Source organism: Somniosus microcephalus, chromosome 1, assembly GCF_052327205.1.
Source record: "Somniosus microcephalus isolate GS21.2 chromosome 1, FLI_Smic_1.0, whole genome shotgun sequence".
Classification (NCBI taxonomy): domain Eukaryota; kingdom Metazoa; phylum Chordata; class Chondrichthyes; order Squaliformes; family Somniosidae; genus Somniosus; species Somniosus microcephalus.
In genome coordinates this window covers 83079686-83099815 of record NC_140987.1, presented here as the reverse complement: position 1 = coordinate 83099815, position 20130 = coordinate 83079686, and the positions used below count along the sequence as shown (strand labels likewise).

At 43.7% G+C, this 20130-nt stretch overlaps 1 protein-coding gene across 12 annotated transcripts in view; it reads right to left on the bottom strand.

Moving 5' to 3' along the window:
• Positions 1–20130, bottom strand: part of LOC147124203 (FSD1-like protein) — a 93568-nt gene that overhangs the window by 6706 nt on the left and 66732 nt on the right. For 2 of the 12 annotated variants that reach the window (XM_085983798.1, XM_085983771.1), the window contains exons 9-13: positions 15325–15454; positions 15203–15238; positions 14137–14169; positions 7618–7718; positions 6055–6306 (exon numbers count right to left, since the gene is read on the bottom strand). In XM_085983798.1, the coding sequence (XP_085839924.1) occupies positions 6055–6306; positions 7618–7718; positions 14137–14169; positions 15203–15238; positions 15325–15454 (552 nt within the window). The remainder of the gene's footprint in view (positions 1–6054; positions 6307–7617; positions 7719–14136; positions 14170–15202; positions 15239–15324; positions 15455–20130) is intronic. The other 10 variants (XM_085983818.1, XM_085983788.1, XM_085983832.1 and 7 more) reach the window with 7 other exon arrangements.

Below are 20130 nucleotides of genomic sequence, written 5' to 3'. Positions count from 1 at the left end.
TACCTCATTTTTAGTTACGCCAGGTACTGCTCCTGGCATGCTCTTCTGCACTCCTCATTGAACCAGGGTTGGTCCCCTAGCTTGATGGTAATGGTAGAGAGAGATATGCCTGGCCATGAGGTTACAGATTGTGGTGGAATACAATTCTGCTGCTGCTGATGGCCCACAGCACCTCATGCATGCCCAGTTTGAAGCTGCTAGATCTGTTCTGAACGTTTATGATGTCTCATTTTGGATCCACTACCAAGTGGAAACATTTTCTCTCCATCCTTTCAGAATCTTAAAGACCTTTATCAGGTCACCCCTCAGCCTTCTCTATTCTAGAGAAAAGAGCTCCAAGCCTAGTTGGCCTTTCCCGAGAAGTATATCCCACATTACAACAGTGACTACACTCCAAAAAAAGTACTTCATTGGCTGTAAAGCGCTTTGAGACGTCCGGTGGTCGTGAGGTGCTATATAAATGTAAGTTTTTCTTTTTTTTCTTTTCTTAGTTCTGGTATCATTCTTGTGAATCTTTTTTGCACCATCACCAATGCCGCTATATCCTTTTTATAATATGGAGACCAGAACTGTGCACAGTATTCCAACTTCACTGCTTTTCAATTCTATATCTGTAGAAATGAACCCCAGTGCTTGGTTTGCTTTTTTATGGCCTTATTAACCTGCGTCGGTACTCTTAGTGATTTGTGTATCTGTACCCCTACATTCCTTTGCTCCTCTACCCCATTCAGACTCTATTATCCAAGCAGTATGTGACCTCCTTATTTTTCCTACCAAAATGCTCCAGCTCATTTATTTATATTGAAATTCATTTGTAAATTACATGCCCATTCTACAAGTTTATTAATGTCTTTCTGCATTTTGTCGCATTCTTCCTACACCTCCCATTTGGTGTCATAAAGCAGCATAAAGAGGCCGAGAATTCCAGGGCTTGGAGCCTAGGCAGCTGAAGGCACGGCCAGCAACAGTGGAGCGATTAAAATCGGGGATGCTCAAGAGGCCACAATTGGAGGAGTGCAGATGTCGGAGGGCTGTAGGGAATGTTCCCTGTAATTATTTTTGGGTCCGCACAGCCCCTTTAACGGGCTGTGTGGCCCATTCAAAATACTGCTCATGCGCGGTTTTTCTATTTAAAAGTTGTCCGCGGGATCTTCAGAGAGCTGCGTGGCTGCGCAGCTTAAAGGAAACATTGATTATAGGGCTGGATTACATATATAGGTTCTCTATAGATTACAGAGATAGGGACGGGCAAGGCAATGGAGGGATTTGAAAACAAGGATGAGAATTTTCAAATTGAGTTGTTGCTTAACCAGGAGCCAATGGAGGTCAGCAAGCACAGGGGTGATGGGCGAACAGGACTTGGTGCAAGTTACGATATGGGCAACAGCATTTGGATGAGCTCAAGTTTAATGGAGGGTGCAAGGTGGGAGCGGGCCAGGAGCGCACTGGAACAGTCGAGTTTAGAGGCAACAAAGGCATGGATGACAGTTTCAGCAGCAGATGAGTGGAGGCAGGGTTCTGTTGTTATTTCGGATTTCCAGCATCTGCAGTATTTTGCTATCGGAAGTAGTCGATCTTGCTGATGGAGAGGATATGGGGTCAGAAACTCAGCTCAGGCTAAATTAGGATGTCAAGATTACGAACAGTCTGGTCTAGCCTCAGACAGTTGCCAGAGAGAATGATGGAGTTGGTGGATAGGGAAGGGAGTTTGTGGTGGGGACCAAAGACAATGGCTTCGGACTTCCCAATATTTAATTGGAAGAAATTTCTGCTCATCCAATACTGGATGTCCGACGATGAGGACAGCAACAAGTATTTATATAGCACCTTTAACATAGTAAAACGATCTAAGGCGCGTCACTGTCAAGCATTATCAAACAAAATTGACACCGAGCCACATATGGAGATATTAGGACAGATGACCAAAAGTTTGGTCAAAGAGGTAGGTTTTAAGGAGCAAAGAAAGGTAGAGAAGCAGAGGAGAGGTATAGGGAGGGAATTCCACAGCTTAGGGTCTTGGCAGCTGTAGGCACTGCTGGCTATGGTGGAGCGATTAAAATCAGGGATGCTCAAGAGGCCAGAATTAGAGGAGCGCAGGTATCTCGGAGGGTTGTAGTGTTAGAATAGGGAGGGGCAAGACCATGGAGGGATTGTCAAAATATGAGGAGAATTTTAAAATTGAGGCATTGCTTAACCAGGTGCCAATGTAGATCAGTGAACACAGGGGTGATGACTGAATAGGATTTGGCACGAGTTAGGACACGGGCAGAGTTTTGGATAACCTCAAGTTTACAGAGGGTAGAATGTGGGAGGCTGGCGAGGAGTGCACTGGACTAGTCAAATCTCGAGGTAACAAAGGCATGGTGAGGGCTTCAGCAGCAGATGAGCTGAGACAGGAGCGGAGTTGGCTGGTGTTATGGGCGTGAAAATAGGCGGTCTTAGCGATGGCACAGATATGCGGTCGGAAGCTCATCTCAGGGTCAAATATGACACCAAGGTTGTGAACAGTCTGGTTCAGCCTTAGGCCGTTGCCAGGGAGAGGGATGGAGTTGGTGGCTGGAGAACTGAGCTTGCGATAGGGACCGAAGACAATGGCTTCAGTCTTCCCAATATTTAATTGGAGGAAATTTCTGCTCATCCAGTACTGGATGTCAGACAAGCAGTCTGACAATTTAGAGACAGTGGAGGGATTGAGAGAAGTGGTGGTGAGGTAGAGCTGAGTGTCGTCAGCGTACATATGGAAACTGACATTTTCAGATGATGTCGCCGAGGGGCAGCGTGTACATGAGAAATAGGAGGGGGCCAAGGAAAGATCCTTGGGGGACATCAGGGGTAACAGTGCGGGAGCAGGAAGAGAAGCCATTGCAGGTGATTCTCTGTCTACGACTGGATAGATAAGAATGGAACCAGACGAGTGCAGTCCCACCCAGCTGGACAACGTTGGAGTGGCGTTGAGGAGGATGTTGTGGTCAACCGTGTCAAAGGCTGCAAACAGGTTGAGAAGGACAAGGATAGTTTACCTTTGTCACAGTAACATAGGATGTAATTTGTGACTTTGATAAGAGCCATTTCGGTACTGTGGTAGAGGGAATCAAACATGGAGTTCCGGGAAAGATGGGCATGGACTTCGGAGAGGAAAGGGAGGTTGGAGATGGGACAGTAGTTTGCAAGGACAGAGGGGGTTAAGGGTTTTTTTTTTTTTTGGAAGAGAGGGGTGATAAAGGCAGATTTGAAGGAGAGGGGGAACAGTACCTGAGGAGAGAGAACAATATCAGCTAACATGGGAGCCAAGAAGGGAAGTTGGGTGGTCAGCACTTTAGTGGGAATAGGGTCGAGGGAGTAGGAGGTGGGTCTCATGGATAAGATGAGCTCGGAGCATGAGGGGAGATAGGAAAGAAACTAGAGAAAGATGCGAGTTCAGGGCTAGGGCAGGGGGACGCCTTAGAGGAAGTTTGGCCCGGTGGGCATGGGGAAGGGAGGGAGGCGGTAGAGGCAGCTGATCGGATGGTCTCAATCTTAGTGATAATGAGCACCTCGCACTTGTTGGGAGGTGAGGGTGGAGGAGACAGGGGAGAGGAGTTTAAGAAGATAGTTTGCAGTAGAGAAAAGAAGCCGGGGATTGTCTTTGCATTCCAGGATGATCCTGGAATTGTGAGCAGTTTTGACAGACAAGAGCAGGACTCGACTTTGGTTTATGTGGTCCAGCCAGATCTGGCGGTGAATGGTTAAACCAGTTGTCTAACATAAACATTCTGTCCGAGTCCCTTGGACTTCAGAGTGCGGAGATGGGGGCCGTACCAGGGGGAAAGACTAGGATGAGAGAGTCATGGTTTTAATGGGAATAAGGGCACCAAAGGTGGAGGGGAGGGTGTGATTGAGCAGATCGGTAGCTGCAGAAATGTTGTAGCAAATGGAGGACCAACAGCTAGATAGTTGGGAATTTGAAAGTGCCATTGTAAGTGACTTTATACAAGGAAATGATCAAAGATGACCTTATCTGTGATTGACATCATGGGAATAGAGAGGCCACGGGAGATGGTAAGGTCCAACGGATGGGCGTGAATATGGGTAGACGAGTTTATATGGAAGGGGAGATATGGGAGGGTAAGAGGGCAGTGCACTCAGAGGAAAAAGGACATGCTAAGTTTGAGATGGAGGTGGAAATCACCAAGGATGAGAAGTTGCTCAATGCAGAGGCTGAGGGAGGAAATCAGTGAAGCTATCTCAGTGAGAAACTTGCCGTTGTACTTGGGTGGGCAGTAAAGAACGAGGATTTTAAAGGAGGCGAAAGGGGTGAAACAAGGCAAGATGCTCAAAGGAGGCGAAGGTGCCAGGAGTAGGGGGACAAACTAAGGTGTGATTAGGGCCACACCGCGGTGGTCTGGGTAGAGCAGGTGGCGGAAGGTATAGGTAAGCGGGGAGGCTTCAGTAACGGGGAAGGTGTCATCACCAATGTTCCCTCTAAGCTGTGCGGCCGCACAGTAATGGGGAACGGCCCCCCGCAGGCCATTTATCGGCTTTTCCACTGTAAGTACCGCGCAGGCACAGAAATTTATAGGGACCACACAGTAAAAGAAACAGGCCGCGTAGAAAAAAGTGCAGCTTACAAGGAACATTGGTCATCACCCATCAGCAGCCAAGTTTCAGTCAAGGCCATGATGTCAATGCAATCATCCACAGTAAGATCATGGATGGCAAGGGCTTTGTTCACAAGTGAACAGACATTCTGGAGGGAGATATGGAGAGGTGTGGCGACAGCTGATCCTCCAGCAGAGTCCACAGGGTCAGCACTGGGAGGGGCAAGTGGAACAGGAAGGAGGTTGGCAAGATTAGCCCCCAGCAGGCGTGCTGGGTGGGAAGGTCAGAGAGAGAGTAGGATGGGGCAGTGGGGTTGCTGCTCATAATGAGGCAGCGACGAGTTCCTCAATGAGCCTTTCGAGGATGCCAAGTGATGCACAGAGGAAAGCTGTAGCCTAATACAAGAGGGAGTCAAGCCTGGGATGGCGGCAGGAGAGTAGGAAAATTGAAAGTGGTGAAGGGTTGCGGTAAGGATTTGGGAGGTACCAGAGTGGGGAGAAATTATAGGAGGCATGATGACAGGAGAGAGGGGCCTTAGGAGGCGCAAAAGAAAAAGATTTTTAAAAAGGGAAATAGAAGCGATAGGCTCGGGTCCGGAGCGGCAGCCAAAACGCACATGCGAATGGACATGGAAGCTCAAGTTACGTAGGCATGATTACATAGCAAGATTAGGTTAGATATGTCTTGGTAATTAACAGAGAAGAGAAAGGGAGTCCAAAGTTAAAGTCAAAGTCAGAGGTCCTGTGGTGGGATAAAGTTGACGTACATAGGGTGGAGTCAGCTTGGAGCATCGACAAACTGATGTCCAGGTTCAGTGTCAGGTGTGGAGTGCGGGTGAGTTCAGAAGCTATTTGAAGGGTAGCGTATATTATCGATTCGAACCCAGCAAACCATCCAAGTCCATGTTAAATTGCATACCTTTCTTTGACTGGTAAGCCCCAAAATATACTGACCAAAGTCAAACTGATCACAAGATGTAGGCACAGGCTTGGTCAAGTGAATCATGACCATTCAGAAACAGTTACCCAGATATCATTTTAGAAGGACACATTCATTCAACAGAGCTACTTCGCTAGTCTTGTTTTACAGATTGATAATCTAGACAGTTTTAATTTACACAAACCTCACTTGAGAATAAAGTGAATTAATAGATTATTTATAGAGTATGGATCTAGAATCCCTATCATTGAGCCTAAAATGCATGTCAGATGTATTAATTTAGACAAAACATAATGACAGTGCTCAGAACCATTTAAGGAAAAACAGTTATCTCGTTACTGCTCCATGCTTCTGTCACAAGCTATGGCTGACCAAGACTTGGAGCTTACCAAGTTTTTCAGTTGACATCAAAACTATTAGAATAACCATCTGGCAGGCAGCAAAGAAGGAAAAGTTATGATGGGAAAATTACAAATGTCTATATTGTTTTGTTATAGGATATAAAGCTTTGATAATGTCTATGTACAAGAAAACTACCTCCATCATAGTCGCAGTATATGCCTATTTTGTCTGGAACCTGCGCGTCCATGGCTTTGGCTTTGTTGTTGTGTTTGGCAGCAAAGGACGCCTGTAGCCAATTGTTAATGTGAATACACCATGACGTAATAGTCTTCCCCAGCTGATCAAACTTTCCTAAATTTCTGTAGGACACGCCTATACTATAGGATTTGCAGTCTTTTTGAGACTTCACTTCCCAATAATGCTGCCCACTTTCGATGACTGCGTCTCCTGTGAAGAAAGTACAAGCATAACTGAATTAACCGTAGCTGATCCTTAAGAGTTTTACATTTTTTTTTTTTTTTATAAACAACTTGCATTTTTATAGCATCTTTCACACAATGAAACATCTTGAGGCCTTTTACTGGTGGGCAGGGAGCACAGAAGAGACCTCACCTGCTCACCCATGCCTTTTGAAAGTATGTAATAACCGCTTGTACCTGCATTATAAAAGACCACTGGTTGTGAGGTTGCACCTTCGTGCTTAACCTGGGACAGGAGCCGAACAGAATGGCCTCAGATTTACCAACAGAGCTGGAAATAAGTTTTGGCTTATCCACCAGTTTAACAGTTTGGTTTCAGACCTGTCCCCAATATCCCCAACTTTTCCAAACTTAGTTATCGCTAAAGCAAAAAGGTTTATACAGTCCTCGGTCAGAATCAAACTAGCTTCAGAGTAACACATCAACCTCATTTGCCATTGTCCTCGAGAAGTTAAAAGGGAAATAAACTAAAACCTTGCGGATTCACATCCAACAAGATAAACTGGGCATCAATCAGAGCAAAATAATTCTACAAATTAGCTGACGATTACTTCTTCTCATCACAGCCTAGAAAAAGCTGTTTAGTACTTCAAAGCAGTCTCAATGAAACCTTTCTTCAAAAAATTCACAAAGTTCCCATTCCTAAACTAAACATTTAACTTTGATTTACAACATTTTGTTGCAAGTGTCTTTGAAATCAATATTTTGTTCTTCAGAATCAAGTGGAAGATGGTTGCACCTGTTCTTAAAAAGCACAATATTGGCAGTATCTACTTTTTTGAATCACTAAGACTGCTATTGATCATATTGGAATAGTTTACAGATTTAAAACATGTACAGCATTTGGAGCAGAAACCCGCATAGTCAAGTACAGGACCAGAAAGACTATGTAGTCAATCTGGTCACTTCTAAACATGAAATAACCGCTTAATCACCCACTCCCTCAAATATCTTCCCAGTTCTTTAACATTTTCCACCCTACGTGCCTCCTCCACATCCCTGGCTAGTCCACTGCACACGTTCACCACATTCTGTACAAAGTAGTTAAATATGAACTGCCCCTGTAGCTTCCCTCTTCGAAGCTTGTTCCTGCTTCTACTCCCTGTTTTGACTGTTTGTGACAATCTCTAATCTATTATTGGCCAAAGTTATATATAATACTCTGGAAAAATTAAAATACCAAATGAAAGGTTTAGTATGGAGAGTTGCTTTGGGATGGGGAGGGAAAGGGCAGAAGACAGTATACTGTATTTTTTTATACACGAAGGTGTAGTGTTACCTAATACTGTATAAGATTCACCAGTAAAACGATCTCGGTTACTTCTTGCCGATGCTGGTCGGCCGGACATTGATGTCCTTTTTGGAGACGGTGTGCCACTTCTACAGAAAAATGAAAGGAAAGTAAGATTAGTTCACATTCAATAATTGTGGCTAAAATAAAAGGTAGCAGAAAGTTATATAAACAGAGCGACAGACTAAGAGAAGCTTCCATTCTAACTTTGAGATTTGTGCAATTGTCTAAAAACCAATCACTTCCATTTAATATGTAACCTTTTGATTTTTTTTAAACTGCTCATTTAATGAGTTTTTAGGCAGAAAGAATCATGGTGACATAAGTGAATAGCAGTAGTTACCAAAGAAATCATGTGACTTGTAGACAATATTTATTGCGAGGAGCTTTTTAAGTGCCTTATTCAGGTTATTGTATAATTGCAGTAGCCTGTCAGCGCATGATAACACTTTTTATGGCTCTCCCTCAGCTTAACCCTGTTCCTATAAATAAGCTTTATATAGCTGTCCAAGGACTATGGCATGGGTCCACTGAATTATTAGTTCCAATGTTTGTTATTCAATCAAACAACAGACAGGAGGTGCAAAGTGAAATACAACCCAACGCATGCACTGGTGAAAAAAGGGAAAGGAAGGGCGTAGCTTTTGAAACACACAAAACTTACTCACCAGAAAATAAAGAATGAATCCGCAGGAAAGGAACAGCAAAGAGAAGTTAACATTTAGACCCATGATGGATTGATAAGAGGGCTGTCTAAAAAGTGCTCACTTCAGCCCCAAACACAGAAGTATTTAATATTGGAGTCAAACAGATCCAGGCCAATTGTGGGAACTTCCAACTTTTATGAAACCGCTTTACTTAGATCTTTAATGGGAAATCTACTGCAAAAATAAAGTCTATCTTGTTAAAAATTGGAGGGTCCCACATAAAAACCCACACCTAATGGTACTCACAATCACCCACCACAAATGAAATGCTATACACTTGGGACCAAAGTGAAGACTTTTGAAACAATCTCCATCAGTTAGTAGTTTTGAAACCTACGTACACATTTGAAGCGTTTCTGTAAAGCAAGCATTAATCATGAAACAAACTGAAAAAGGCTGGGTAAATTCTACTGTATGAAGCAGACCAGTGCTCCTGTACAGTCACTTACAGGGTCAAGTGCAAGCAGTTTTTAATTAGAGGCATGCTTTTATAAATATGAAATCATAATTTGATGTCATTATTTACAGAGCTTAATTACTATAGCAGAAGACCCGATAACCACAGCTACTTTTGAGAAGACATTGCACAAAACACTTGTACTTGATGTTCAACTGTATTTGATACATCTAAATCCTTCCTGGATTGTTGCAGTTATGTATGGGCAATCCTGGGGCAGCCCTAATAAATATGATGGAATAGGGGCAAAACAAAAACTTTTGTCTAGACACACTCAGTAATTTGTAACATGCAAAAAGTTCCATGAGTATGCACTGGACACCAAAAGATCAAAACATTTTAAAGTGTGCACTTTTACTGTGTTAATCATTTGAAGAGAGCAATATCATTTCTGCCCCAAATAATATTAGAAATTTAGTACGTTTTATGGAAATAAAAATCAGAATTTACTTAAATTATGTTTTTTTTCTGTTTTTAAAATGCTGTTTGAGTGAGTAGAAATGTACTAACTGTGATGTAGCTATATGACAGTTAACCTCCATCTCTTGAATATTTGTCAATATACACTGACCAAATCTCAAGTAGCTCCACCACTGAAGTGAAATATTTGAAATTGCTTGGGCGTTAAGTACCCAAGAAAGCTGTGCAAAGCCCATTTTGGAAACACACACAACATTTTGAGGCAGTTATATGAAGAGGCACACATTTTTAAAACTGAAAAGATCTTAACACTCAAAGATGCACCTTGATAACTTGAGGTTTGAGTCTTGCACCAAATGCAGGTTTCCAGCAGCAACCTGGATTTTATTTGATTCAGATTAATGCAAAGCATGCTCAAGAATTAGAAAAGCACATTTGTAATGCAGCCTCAGACCCCCAACAATGCGTTGCATTTAAAACACACAGTTCATGCATTGTCTATAAACTGTAGTGTTCAGCATACGGTCGCTCAAAACGCTGTTCAGTATGTACAGATCTGTAGCTAACACAGCCATGCCAAAAAGGGCACTTCAATCACGGGATGGCTGCTAAAATTTTCCGTGAATAGATATTAAAAGTTACCGTAGCACAGAAATGTACACGGGTGCATCCAAAATTTATTGAACAGGTTAGGTGCCTGTGTGCACGGACAATATCCAACAATGCATGTAAAGGTTTTGTACTTGCAAAAAAGTTTTCTCTAGTTGTCTCCAGAGAACTGGCATGTAGGGCTGGGTGAAATGGAGATCCAAACTGCGCTAAAGTTACATTTTTGAAAGAATTTGGTTTGGTTCAATTTGTAGGAAGAATGGGTATGTCCCAAATAACTGATGCAACTTCAATAAAAAATTACCTCTTAAAGATGCATCCAATCTGATTAAAGAATTTCTTTGTCTCTGTCATAGGGTAACAAATAAACTATCCAGATAGTGGCATTTCCAGCAGAACTATCAGTCCTAGATGGTTTCCTCATTTAATGCTGCCTATACTCAGAGGTTAATTATATTTATAAATTATTTGATTTTCACATCAAGTCCATTAAGGAGTGGTTATTGTATTCAAGTTGGCAGACTGGGAGAAGCAGATGAAATTACCGGCTGGAGTCAGTTATCAGGAGCAAATAGATCACCTTGTGTTCAGGAGTCGGTTAACCCCTCACATAGTTAAGTATTAGAAATAGTCATCATCTTAATTGCCCGACCATTGAGAAGATTCTGTTTAATCCTCAAATGAGCCTGCCTCAATGTGAAGACAGACATACAATAGGGCGGCAGCCTTAGGATCCTCAGTTCTCTGCTTCACACAGCCTATTCCAGGTGAGACAGCGAACAGGAGTTCCCTGGAGTCATTGCCCACATAACAAGGAGTTTTAACTGTCCCCATAAAGGAGCGGGAGAATAGTTAAAAATCAAACTGCTCCTTATCCCGCTCAGTTCCAACTGATTCCCCATTGTAACGCCATCAGTTTTGATGGTGGATGAGGTTCCCATTGAACGCCAGCGGGAGCCTCATTAATAAATGCAAATTGGGGTCCCATGTGCGTCGTGGCATTTTAACCTGCTTGAGTGGGGCACCTGCTGTGGCCACCCTGCCAAGTGAAGCTGTCGGGAAACCAGTGAGGCCATTTAAAGGAAAGTTTAAAAAAAAATCCTTAATGGGGCTAAGAGGAGCCTCTGCTGCCCCGGGTGAGTAGCTGACTGGTGGCATTCAAAGAAATCCCAGCAGTTAAAATCTGCCAGATCTCCACCAAAGATTCCCACATGGGATTGCCACCCACTCCTGCTGGGAGCTACAATCAGCCCCAACATCTCAGGGACTCTATCAAGAGCTACTGAGAAGAATGGACTTTGTTTTGGAGCTGTTCATGCCCTCTGCAAGGCAAGAATCGTACAGTTCGCTTCCTGCTACATTCTTCTGTTCTTAAATTTGACTACATTAGTTCTAGGTTGAACACAACAGTTGACGAGTGATACTTACTGCCTTTTGGAGTGGACAAGTACGCATGGCGTGTATCCCAACGCCAACTTGCTTTTATGTATCACCTTTAATGTAATAAAATGTCCCAAGGTGCTTCACAGGAGCGTTATCAAACAAAATTTGACATCGAGCCACATAAGGAGATATTAGGCCAGATGACCAAAAGCTTGGTCAAAGAGGTAGGTTTTAAGGAGAATCTTAAAGAAGAAAGGGTTAGAGAGGCAGAGAGGTTTAGGGAGGGAATTCCAGAGCTTGGGGCCTAGGCAGCTAAAGGCACGGCTGGCAATGGTAGAGTGATTAAATTCAGGGATGCGCAAGAGGCCAGAATTGGAGGAGCGCAGAAATCTCCAAGGGTTGTAGGACTGGAGGAGGTTACAGAGATCGGGAGGGGCGAAACAATGGAGGGATTTGAAAACAAGGATGAGAATTTTTAAATTGAGGCATTTCTGGACCCAGAGCCAATGTAGGTCAGCGAGCACAGGTGTGATGGGTGAATGGGACTTGTGATCCCATATGATCTCTGGTGTGCAATACCATGGTAAAACGATAACTGTTAATCTGGTGATACAGTCTCCCATTCACAATATGCATAAGGTTGCAAGGTTCAATTCTTAAGACTGTTTGCTTATAGAAACTGTCCTTTTGCTGTGTACACAACTTAAAAGTGCTGCGAAAAAGCCCTAATTGTATAAAAGCCACTCGTTATTTTGTCTGCCAAGTCACTGGTGAAATTAATTTCTGAAGTAATAATTGTAACCGCTTTTAAAATACACAAAAACTATATATTAAAACTGAGTAAAAACGTATTAATTTTACTTTTGAAATTAATTTGTTTTTTGTGTGCAAAGACAACAACATAAACACTGCGGACACCGTCGTTGTTTAAAGCCACTTTCTCACTCAATTATTTGGGTAACAGGAGTCGTCATTAAAAATTTGTACAAAGGCAAAATACTGTGGATGCTGGAAATCTGAAATATAAACTGAAAATGCTGGAAATACTCAGCAGGTCAGGCAGCATCTGTGGAGCGAGAAACTGAGTTAACGTTTCAGGTTAATGATCTTGCATCAGAACTGGAAAATGTTACAGATGTAACAGCAAGTACAGAGACAGGGAAAGATGGAGGAGGGAATTAAATGACTAAAGGGTGATGGTGCAAGGCAAAAGGGGGTGGTAATGGGACAAGTAAAGAAACAAAAGATGGGTCATGAGGAGGTGTAAATGGAAATAGCAGAATCATTACCAGCACCTGCTGTCCGAAACAAATGGGAGCAGTGGTTATGATCTGAAATTGTTGAACTCTATGTGCAGTTTGGAAGGCTGTAAAGCGCCTAATCATAAGATGAGGTGCTGTTCCTTGAGCTTCATTGGACTCCACCATTCCCGCCACCTCCAGCATGATGCCACCACAAAACAAATCTTTCCCTCCCCTCCCAGCGTTCCGAAGGAACAGTTCCCTCTGAGAAATCCTAGTCCACTCTTCCATCACCCTCAACACCTGCTTCCCACACAAGTGCAGGAGATGCAACACCTGCCCTTTCACCTCCTCCCTTCCCACCATCCAGGACCCCAAACACTCCTTTCTAGGTGAAACAGCGATGTACTTCTTTCAATTTAGTATGCTGTATTCGATGCTCACGATGCAGTCTCCTCTACATTGGGGCGACCAAATGCAGATTGGGTGATCACTTTGCTGAACACCTCCGTTCAGTCTGCAAGAATGACCGAGTTTCCATTCGCCTGCTATTTTAATTCTGTGTCCCCCTACCACTCTGACGTCAGCCTCCTACACTGTTCTAATGAAGCTCAACAAAAGCTCGAGGACCAGCACCTCATCTTTTGATTAGAACCTTCCTGACTCAACATCAAGTTCAACAATTTCAGATCATAACCACTGCTCCCATTTTTTCAGGCAGCAGGTGCTGGTAATGATTCTGCTGTTGCCATTTATAGCGCCTCTAGACCTATCTTTTGTTTCTTTACTTGTCCCATTAACACCCTTTTTGCCTTGCACCATCACCCGTTGTCATTTAATTACCCCCATCCCCGCCTCTGTACTTGCTTAAAACAAGATGCCTGACTTGCTGAGCATTTTCTGTTTAAATTAAAAATTAGTGTTAATCAGGCATTTTAGTAGGGAAAAGGTGGTAAAGACACTGTAAATCGAATTGGCAGGTAGAAACTACGATTCCCTATCACTCTGCACAGAACAGGTAGCACAACACAGAATCTGCAAGTCAGTACTTCATCCATGTAGCAAACAAGAAAATGCTGAGCACTGTTCTACCAGCTGTTACCATACATATCCACAGGAACACGGATCATTTCATCGTCTGAAAGAAAAGTTACTGGATGTTGCACCATTCATTTCTACTGAAACAGATTTATCCTTTTACTAGAATTCATGATATTTTCTTGAGTTTTATACATTTGTATTCAATAGTAAGGCACTGTATCTATTAGTTTAATTTTAAGCCATTTTGCTTTTATTACAATATATTTAATTGATACCCCCACTAGGATTTTAAAGTACACGGGAATCAATTTCTAGTTGCTTTCATATATTTACTGGTTAAAAATGGCAGGGAAAGGAACGCTGATCAGTCATCAGGGGGCTAAATATCAAATCTAAAGAGCCAGAGATCATTAACTGGGGGCAACTGAAATTAGACTCCCTACACCCTAAATTAATCAAGAGTAGGTGTACTCAACTGCAACCTGTACAAAGCAGATGCATTCCAAACCATTAAGAAAATTGAAAGGACTGATGATAAGGCTGGCAGATCAGTTCCACACTATTCCCATTAGTAGAGGAAATACAAGTATGGTTATCAGTGTGCTACCACTACCAGCTAAGCTCAAACTATGCAACTATCATATTTCACCTCATATTGTTCTTCACCAAGGAAACCTGGCCACTGTGAGATGATGAAAATAAGGAGATTAGCACAATACGTTATGTAAACACTTTTGGAAAATTTTAATAAAATTGCATATGGACAGATTTTTAGTGCTATATTACACTTTGCTGCTGGTTAACTACAAAGGATAATGGTCATCAGAGTGGATTTTAAGGCACTACAATCAAGGGTTCAGATTGCAAGAGCAAACCAAATGACTCCTGTTTGTATGAACCCTGACAATGGACTGCCCCTTAAATTTGTTCTGTGATTACTTTGTATATTTTCCCTACCTTTGCAGTATCCAGCGTCCAGAAGTTTTCCAAAGATAATTAAACTTGAAAGCAGTGGTGGCATATGATGTAGGAGAAAGGGTATTACCAATTTTAGGATTTAGGATCTGAACATGTACTTCATTACATCACTGGACTTGTGGGTACCCTGTATATTTTCCCCACAGTATATTACGGGCCGGGGGGAGGGGTGGTGGTGGCGAGAGAACACTATTGGTACCGTGCAAGTTTATAACTTAAAGCTCAGGTTTGATCCGACAATGGCAAAACAGGCTTGAGGGGCGGAATGGCCTACTCCTGTTCCTATGTTGGGTATACAAGGGAGGACTAACTTTCTGTTTCTTCGTAATCATAATGGATCCTGGGAGCAGAAAAATGGTATTGTACACCCACCCAGAAGTTCCACAGGCTTCTCCCGCTCCGCTGCAGTAACTTTGCCAAAACTCTGTTCACACACAGAAATGGTATTTCTAAAAATTACAGCAATGGAGTGGGAAAAGCCCGTGGAAATTCCCAGCGACAGCTTGTAACTGTGCATGGTGGCGGATCCTGCAAGTCAGGGCAAAAATTAGGAAGCCAAACATTTCCTGCTTTAGATCAAATATTCACAATACATCCACCTGAAATGTGCACAGTACTGAACCCACCAACTACTAAATAGATTCTTCCATATAACTTGCACTTTAGTGGTACAAGTTCGTTGGATTAATTCTTTTCATTACATAAATATCTTCAAATATAGCTGTTGATACTATAACCTCTCCTGCAGTAGTTTAAATCCACAGACTATGGTCCTGGAAAACAGCGACAGTTTATTAGATACAAAACTTTTTGGTATTTTTGCTCTGAACAAAAGAAGTGGACACAATAAAATAATTACCTGCCCTTGTTTTCTTTTCCTCTTACTTTACCCTCCTGCCCTTTTCCCCCTGAAGAGTCCCATTCAACGCTAAAATCATCAACTTTTAAGTTCTGGTGTGAAGTTGTGCCATCAAAGCTAAAGTTGAAACCTATGAACAAATTGGTACAAAACTAACTTTGATCAACATTTTAAGACATCAGAGAATAAAGCGAAATGGCATTCCAAAAACAAAGCTTTACATTCTTTCACATTAAAATAATTCATATTTCATGCAATACAATGAAAATATTCAACAAGAAATATAAATTAAATTCTACAAAGTACAACCTTGATAAATCTGCAGCAACATAATGCTCTACCAGCAGAGCTCAAACTCCAAAAATAAATTGGTGAGTGCTCAAACCTAACTGCAACTTAAGAGTCAAAACAGTCGGCTTTTACTGAGGGACTTATTGGCTTTCAGCCATAGGAAGATGAAGCACCGTGCAAGTATGGACAATTGGTTTTAGGGGGAGGAGGATTCTGGAAAGACAAAGACCATGGGAGAGGCTCAAGCAGACAAATGGCATGCTCATTTCAAAGACATCTGGAATCCTGAAACATTTCTGAAGCTCAGAAAGCTTTTTTTTGGGAGGGAGTAGGGCAATGGAAAGCTAGACTACCTACTTTGTAGAGTTGTCTTAATTCTTCAAATACTATAGGAACTAGGCCAAACTCGATTGGTTCTGAGGAAGCCAAGTGCTAAACATGCCCATCTACATGATGTACATACACTCCTGCTTCCACCTTGTGTGAAGCCCCAGGATGTATGCAATATTACCTGTTTATTTATGACCAGAAGCTAATCTCTACTGACCTCTCGCTAAAATTCCCAACTAAGCTAAACAATCTTAGGAAAGCCAGAGGTATGTGAAGGATGCCATGAAGACCTGTATCGAATACATGAAAAGCCTACAAGTTAAGCAACCTAACTTTCTTTATTCGAGCATCAGTCACACATTGTAAGAGCCATGCAAATGCAGTCCAGATTCAGAAGCATGGCCCTCGAGGAAATAGATACCCTGCTGCCAAAACACTTCTGCAAAAAGAAAAGGGTTGTTTTATTCATTAACTAAATTTAAACTGACTCTGGAAGTGAGAGCACTTCACGTAGCTTCTTTATAAAACACTGCCAATCAATATCTGATTAAGCACAGCTTGGGAAATAGACCTGGAACCACTGGAACGGCCTAAAACTGGATGCTCAAGAGAGCAGTAGTGAGGAAGGGACTCCAGCAGCTATTTTGCTACCTGTTATCAATTGCCTAATGCCGTTCTGCCACAGGGCACAAACAACCTTCAATGCCTGGGTTCCCAGTCCACAGCAAGATGGGCATAAAGAATCTGCAACAAGTTGGAGGTTGCAACATTTGGAGGAGAGCTGCCAAGGTTCTGAACAGTACCCCTGGAGTGTTCGTTTAGCCTGTCCTGTACCAATTGCTGAATATGATTCTCCAAGAGAAGGCAACACTTCCCCAAGGAAGGAATCAGGTGAACATTTCAAAGGGAGAACAGGAATGCCCTAGGACACATAGGCTAACAGAGACACCTTCTCTGGTATCGCCCAGTCCGCCCAATGCCTATAGTGCAGAGCTAGAGTTGATAAAGGTGGGCTGGTTAAAGGTGATCTCATCAGCTGAAGTGCTGACAGCTTTCCATGGCATCAGTGTTTGTTTGGTTTATTCAGGGTAAAAATGCACTCTCTCTCCAAGAGATGGGCTGGTAAGATTGGAGATAATTTTTTGGGTGTATTTTGTTTGACCTGTAATGGTGCTCGGAGAGACTAGACGAGAAAGTATCAGTGGACCCCAATGCTGGTCTTCTCATTTGGTAGGAATTGGCAGCTGCTGATTGGCTGGTTCACTCCAGCAATCCCACCCCTTTTAAAGTGAGACTTTTCATGATCATCTGCAACAGATAATTGTAGTGTATGTACCCGTCTACCTTTAAGAGAACTATTGTATGTAACCGTTCACCTTTAAGAGAACTATTTTAGGTGTGGCACTACTTTGTTTGGCTTCTGTATACGGTAATACCGACGGTGACCACACCAGTATATAAGTGTTGTGCCAGGAGTTATTGGGCAGATTCGCCCCAACCTTCGAATAGTAAAGTCCTGTTTTAAGTTACTCTTGGAGTCTGTGTATTAATTAACTAAACAACCCACAGACTTTACAGTGGCGACGAGTCCGATCGTACCCTGCGGCAAATACTTCCGAAGCAGTTAACGAGCGTCGAGAAGAGGCAACCGCCCTCGTCGTTCTGCTGAAAAAAAAACTCGAGGCTGCAGAACTAGAAAGGAGGAAGAATTTAGAGACAAAGACTTCCATCAGCAACAGGCACTGACTGTCCCTTCTGCCACGGTGAGGAGTGAGCCGATCAGCATGAGAAGCAAGGCGGCCACGGTGACTGTGAGTAAGGGAAAGTAAAAAGAATAACCGGAGGATAAGGGCGGTGCACTCGACCACGGTCGAGGGGGAAAGGAGCCGGACAGAAGTCGGGCCCAGAGGCGCTGAGACTGGGGCAGCGTGGAGCAAGGGAGCCGCGGTACAGACAGGCTGGGGGACGCAACGGCGTCGTGAGACAGCTAGACCGCGACCGGCGATAAAGGCCGGGCAGCGACCGAAGCCACGAAGCGCTGCGACCGGGAACGTAGGCGCGGGAAAAGATAAACTCAGCCGCAGCCGGGGAGGGAAGCACCGGACTGCGAGAGGGCTGGGAGGCGCGATTGGGAGCCGAGCGAGCGGGAGAGGCAGAGCCGACCAAGGGAGACTGAGCGAGAGCCAGTCCAGCGGCTGAAACTGTTCTCCGTCAACGGGGTGTACCCAGCGCCGGTAGAGCCGAGCGAGCGGGAGAGAGACAGAGTCCGAGCAAGGGGAACTGAGCGAGAGCCAGCCCAGCGGCTGAAACTGTTTGCCGTCAACGGGGTGTACCCAGCGCCGGTTGCCCTGCCGAGAAAAGGGAAAGCACTGAAGCCGACGCGCAGGCTGTGAACCTGAAAGCCAGCGGCCGTCGCCCGTGGGGAGTGTGTACCCCTCCCGCCAGGGAAGAAACGCGGGAAGCCGCCATTAGGCGGGGAAGAAGACAGAAGCGGGAAACCGCCATTGAAGTGGGCGGGGAGAGAAGATAAGCGCGGGAAACCGCCATCTTGGGAAAAAAAAGAAAATTTAAAGAAATAATTCGTGGTGTTATCAGGAAGAGAGGACGATGCCTAAGCGTGGTAACATCAACGATTTTAATTCCGAGGTAGAAGACTGGGCCACGTATGTGGAACGCATTGAGATCTATTGTGAGGCCAATAAAATAGAAGATGACGACAAAGCTATAACCTTGCTAAACTCGATGGGCGCGAAGACATACGGGCTCTTGAAGCATCTACTATCACCAGCTAAACCGGCGGATCAGACTTTCGGTGATATTGTGGCTGTTCTGAAGGATCACTTGAACCCCACACCGTTGATGTTGGCGGAACGATTCAAATTCTATGCAAGAACGCAACGGAAAGACGAAAGCAACGCAGAATACTTGGTCGAACTGCGTAGACTAGCGAAATACTGCCAGTTTGGAAGGAATCTGAGAGGCATTGCGAGACAAGTTCGTGTGCGGGTTGGCAAAGGAAGGAACGCAAAAGCGACTACTCGAAGAGAACGACCTTACACTTGACAGGGCTGTCCTTATTGCAGCATCGCACGAAGCCGCAGCGAAGGGAACTGCGGAAATGCAGCTAAAGACAGCAGCACTAAGTGTGGATCAAATTACCTCGACAACAACAAAATGCTATCGTTGTGGGAAGACAACACACGACCAGAACCAATGCTGGTTTAAGAACCAGGAATGTAGGAAATGTGGCAAACTGGGTCACATAGCTAAGGTATGCCGGTCAGGGAAGAAGACCAACAACCAAAGGACCAACAACCAAAGGAAGCCATCACAGGAAAAGTACAACAAGGTACACAAGGCGGCTGAGAAGAGTTCAGACGAACAGAATTCAGACTCAGACCCAAACGGCCAGGAGCTGGGTAGTCTGAGAATTCACAATGTGAGTAAGGAAGCTGACCTACAAACTATCTGGGTCATGCTAAAAATAGCTGGAATCCAAGTGAAAATGGAGTTGGACACTGGATCAGCTCTATCAGTCATAAATCGAAGGGATTACCACCGGCTATTCTCACATATACCCTTAAGAGATACCAAGTTCGTATTGCAGACATACACGGGGCATAAAGTATACCCCATGGGAAAGATAAGAGTCAAAGTGAGAGATAGGGGTAAAGAACACCCAAGAATGAACTTCTACGTACTACATGAGGGAGGACCACCACTTCTAGGGCGGGAGTGGATCAAGAAAATAGACATGGAATGGCACTATCTAAAAGCCATAACGAGTGAGGACTCGGGGCAGACAATCAGCTCAGATTCTGAAACGGATGACGATAAGACCAACCCAAATATGAAAGACAAGGCTGAAATGGACTTGCCGACGAAGGTTGGAAAAACGAAGGCATGCATAAAGGCTTATGCTCCAGAGAAGAACAAAGTTTCAGAACAGAACTCCACCGAACAACGACAACCTAGATTGACAGAAAATTCTGAGCCTGTTCAAGTTATGGACATATCCATGACGGAAGAACACCGAGCTCGGACTCAAACTTATTTCAAATTACGACAACAATTAGAACAATTGAGTTACCGTCTCGTACAAGAGATGAAAACAATGAAAAAGTTCTATGACACCGAATGGGAGAATCTGGAAAGACAACAGAAGCAGCTAGCTCAAGCAGAGAG